This window comes from Gekko japonicus, unplaced genomic scaffold, assembly GCF_001447785.1.
Source record: "Gekko japonicus isolate JY-2015 unplaced genomic scaffold, Gekko_japonicus_V1.1 scaffold170, whole genome shotgun sequence".
Taxonomy (NCBI): Eukaryota; Metazoa; Chordata; class Lepidosauria; order Squamata; family Gekkonidae; genus Gekko; species Gekko japonicus.
The window spans coordinates 256,774-261,458 of record NW_015160212.1 but is presented as its reverse complement, the minus strand read 5'-3'; the positions used below and the strand labels follow the sequence as shown (position 1 = coordinate 261,458).

The following is a 4,685-nucleotide window of genomic DNA, read 5'->3' as shown; positions in this document are numbered from 1 at the left end:
TGGCCCAACTGAGGGCTGCTGGGAGCAGGGGGTGGAGCTTGTTGCATGTGCCCGCCCCCTGGGCTCCGTACTACCGGAGCTCCGCTCCTGTGCGCTCCCACAGGAAATGACCCCTGGTTGGTTTTCACAAGGGTCACTGCCACCCAGCATCAATGTCAAGATGATCCTATGGAAATCTGCCTGCTTTGCCCTGAACAGACACAGTGGGCCATATTACATTGGGGGGGGGGGTGAGTTCCATGAGTGAGCTCCCAAGGGGGTTTTCCGTGTGTCTTCACATGTGATTTGGCCCTGATCACGTAGCAGGGGTGGAGGTGGGTCGTGGAAAGCGTGCCATGTTGGGGCTTCTCCTGTACCTGACAAGCCTTTCTTCTCTCTCCCCCAGATGACTATGCGGTTGCCGAATACAATGCTCCATGCAGCACAGGTAAGGATGTTGCAGATTTTCCAAAAGGAAGAGCACTGAATTATTGTGCAATGCTCCCCCTAAGCTATGGAGTCTTGTGAGCAAAAAATCTACTTTGTGAGCTACTGACATTAAAGTTGTGAGCGAGCAATTTGGCTACTGCATAAATTACTTTACTTTGGAGCCATCCTTCCTTTTTTTTTTTTAATGAAGATTTTATTGGCTCCCCTAAAAAGGGGAGGTATTTCGCTTAAAAGAAAAAATGGGAAGGGTAGACAGTGGGAGAAAGAGAAAGCTGAGTGATATATAAACTGGTAAATTAAACTGTTAGTAATGTCCAATTAATCTTCTTGGGCTTCTTCTGTGTGTTGTCAAACTTCTTTTCTTAGTCCGGTCACATGTAATTCTCTGTTGGTATGTTAGTAATGTTCCTTTGAATTTCTGTTAATAAAAAAAAATCTCTTCTGGGCACATTCAGAACCGCTTCTTTGCGTGCTGGGTACTTTTACTATCGCTGACGTGGAGGAGCTTCCTCTGTTGTCTTCTCCTTCCGGCTTGTTAGATCCTCCTTCGGGTTGCTGTTAACACTCTCGGTTCATGCACTATAAATCCTCTTCCTTTCATGCCATTACTGGAGGTCCCCAGCTTTGAGAATGGTATTAATTTCATTTTCGCTTTTATATCCGCTCCCAAACTCTCTACTGGGTCCTCCTCGCAACTGTTGACTTATATAAGCGCTTGCCAGGCACTCCTTGCTGTCACAGTTCAAACTTTTCCGTTTTACAAAACTCCCGTCGGATTCACAGCCATAAACAGTCCAAACATTAAACAGCCGGTGGAGCCATCCTTCCTGAGTTAAGACAAAAATGGGTGAGCCGGAGGCTAAAAAACTGTGAACTAACTCACACGAACTCAGCTTAGAGGGAGCACGCTGTAGGATGCTTGTCCGGTTGTTTGTCCTTGGTCCTGGTCACATGGGAGGATTTGCCCCGCAAGAGGGATCAGGGGCGCATCAAACAGGCGCGATCACACCGCAACATCTGGGAAGCGGAGTGCACCCGTCCCCGATCCATCCCTTCCGGCTGAAACCCCAGATTTTAAAAAACCCTAGAAAACACTACTACCTACCTGAAAATCCGCATCAAAGGTGGCCGTGGAATCGCTGGCGCGCCCGTCTCCAGCAGCATGCGAGGTCCCTGGCCAAACTGCGCAGGTGCGCACGTGCGCAGCCGGCTGCCTTGCGCTCCCTCCTGTCACTTTCCCCCCGGCATCTGATCGTACCGGGGAGCAACTGCGCGGTGACTCGGTGAATCTGTCTGATCCCGCCGCCATGCATCTCTTTTGATGCAGCTCAAAAAGCCGCGGTTTGGCCATGTCATTTCCCCCAGTGTGATGGGGGGGCTTGCTTGCCTTCGGTTTGGTCAGGAGCTCCTACCACTTTGCCCAGCAGCGGCCCTAACCTGAAACAGCAAGCCCTCTCACAAAAGCTTCTGCTGGAAGACGTGATCTTAATCTTTTGGGGGCTGTGGGGCTTCTCTTTCAACCAGCACCTACTGCTTCTTTGGGAGCTGCACACGTGGGGCTTTCTCGCAAACCAATTCCCTTTTGACAGGCAGGGAAGGAGCCGTGGTCACTTGACCCAGGTCACTTGGGAGAGGAGAAGCTGCGGGGGGGGGGGGGTGGGGCTTGTGCAGGGAGAGGAGACCTTCAGACAGATGGGTGCTGTAAAGTGCTTTGTTATGTACTGAGCCGAAAAGCCATTCCTCAAGCTGTACCTAGAACGGGCTGAGCTTGCTTCTTTAGAAGAATAGCTCACCTAGATCCAGGAACTAACCAACTGATAAGCGGTGTAATGTAAAGAGCCTATCACTGGGAGTGGGTGTGTGTTGGGTGTGGTGTTCTCAGGCTTCATAAGCAGGGCTCAAGCCCTGCTAGCATGTCTTGTAGTTTGCTGAAATCACGTAATAAACAGAGCTGATCACCGCAATGTGTCTAGAACCCAGCATTTTAACAGGCTTTCAAGGACAAAAGGCTATACCTTAAACTAATCTCAGAACCAAACCAGAAGCCATTGAAATCACTCCCACTTAGGTCTAACATGCTGGAAATGACTTGTCTGAGATACTAATTGATGTTTCCAAGTCACGTTCAAGGGCAGCCCCACGCATAGCACATTTTACAGTAGTCTGGTCTTGAGGTTTCAGTAGCATGGATGAACATCAAGCCGTCCAAGCAATAAAAAAGTACCAGCATCCGATCATAACATAATTGCAAGGAGGATGCTCCATAACTGAGACCCACTACTGAAACAGGCCGTCCTGTGGCCCACAGAGCAGGGCTTCAGTAATCTGGCAGGTCCACTTGGATCCTTTAAGCCTCCTTGTCTCAGACATACTTTGGATTGATCCCAGAAGTGAACCAGTGGCCAGTGGAGATCATCTTAGAGGGTAGCCATGTTGGTCTACAGTAAAACAGCTAGATTTGAATCCAGTATCACCTTCAAGACCAACAAGTTTTCAAGAGTCAAAGGTCCCTTCATCAGAAAGCTCATGTCCTGGAAATCTTATTGGTCTGTAAGGTGCTGCTGGGCTTGAATCGAGCAGTAGTCAATAGGAGTCCTTTAGCACACGTGAAACTCTACAATTTATGTGAAGTAGTATTAGTATTGGTGTTAGTAGCTGAAACTTCTGGACTGTCTTCGTAAGCAGCGCAGTGGTGTAACTTGGACATGATTAACAGTGCAATCCTAAACAGAGTTACTGCCCTCTAGGCCCATGAACTCCACTGGGCTTGGAAGGGTGTAACTCTGCGTAGGATGGCGCTGTGAAACCTGGAGGACTGTGGCCAAGTCTCCTTTTTCAAGGGAGGACAACCACTGGTGAACTAGTGAAAAATGACACATACCGCAGAGGAGATCTGAACCTCCATTCGTAAACATGGATCACAGCACCCGCATGTGCATTTTTGAGTGGCTGCATTGTGTGGGGATCATCCAGCTCTTTCCCAATAACAAATGCGATCACTGTAACACTAATAAATTCATTCCCCCCCCCCTCCAGTTTTGCACTTGGTCCCTCGGACCCCCCGGCAGGGGATGGGGGTGAACTTACCGGGAGCAGGGAGGAACGCTGAAAATAAACGTGACACGTCTACATGACCTGGAAGGGACATAGGCACGTTGGAGAGTGACGCTCTGGTTTTTAAGCAAAACTCTATGGTAGAATTAGCTTCTACTATAGATTTTTGCCCCAAAACCAGAGTGTCGCCTGCTCCCCGACATCACCAACATGCCTACATCACTTCCGGGTCATGTAGGCATGTCGTGTTTATTTCCGGCTTCTTGCCTGTTGGGTGTGTGTGTGTGTAATTGGGGGCGGGGCGGAGAGGAGTGCTGGAAACCGGGGAGACCCCCGCCCACACGGGGGGGGGGTGTGTGTCTGGCATCCCAAGCACTAGCCTAGTCATACAAAAGCACTGACCTGGTCATTTTATTTGGCGTCTTTTTAAAAATCGTTATTAGAACGTCCTGATTGGCTTGTGTTTCTTTCCTCAGAGATCACAAAGGAAGACCAGGCCCACGCTGTACCAGGAGACTGAAGCACCATAACGCGAATTCTGAAATGGCCCTTTGGGGATTAACCCGCTGTGCCCAGACTGTGACTTGGACCCCAGGAGCCCAAACAGAGGAATTCCCTTTTGTATGCAAGGGGTGCTGCCATTTCTCCCTCCAACTGCGGCCCCTGCGCCAGATGCCGTGTTGGTTGTTCTTTTTTTTTGGGGGGGGGGAGTCCTGACTCTCTAAAGCAGGGAGAATCGGTCCTTCCTCATGCGTGGTGGAAGTACTTTCTACTTATGCAGGAGGAGGTGCTGGATTTGCCTGTGGTACACATGTCCATGGGGAGGGGGGTGTCTAACTAATTGTCTTTAAAAATGGGGAACGGAAAGATGAAGAAGAAGAGATTGGATTTATACCCCACCCTTCACTCAGAGTCTCAGAGCAGCTTACAAGTTCCTTTCCCTTCCCCTCCCCACAACAGACACCCGGTGAGGTCGGTGGGGCTGAGAGAGCTCTGAGAGAAACGGCTTTTTCAAGAACAGCTGTGCCAGGATTACGGATTGCCCAAGGTCATCTAGCAGCTGCAAGTGGAGGCGTGGGGAATCAAACCTGGTTCTCCCAGATTAGAGTCCACACACTTAACCACTGCACCAAACTGGCTCTTCTGGAACAAATTTTTTCCTTTCGGAATAACAAATGAAGTACTGTTTTAAAGCAGCATAA

General features: G+C 49.5%; 1 protein-coding gene across 1 annotated transcript in view; it reads left to right on the top strand.

Annotated features, from left to right (window-relative positions):
- The window catches only part of LOC107109242 (alpha-2-macroglobulin-like protein 1), a 130,462-nt gene extending 126,441 nt beyond the window's left edge, over nt 1–4,021 (top strand). The window contains 2 exon segments of the mRNA XM_015409819.1: nt 386–427; nt 3,960–4,021. Coding sequence (XP_015265305.1) covers nt 386–427; nt 3,960–4,003 — 86 coding nt within the window. The 3' untranslated portion in view covers nt 4,004–4,021.
- The last annotated feature ends 664 nt before the right edge of the window (nt 4,022–4,685 follow it).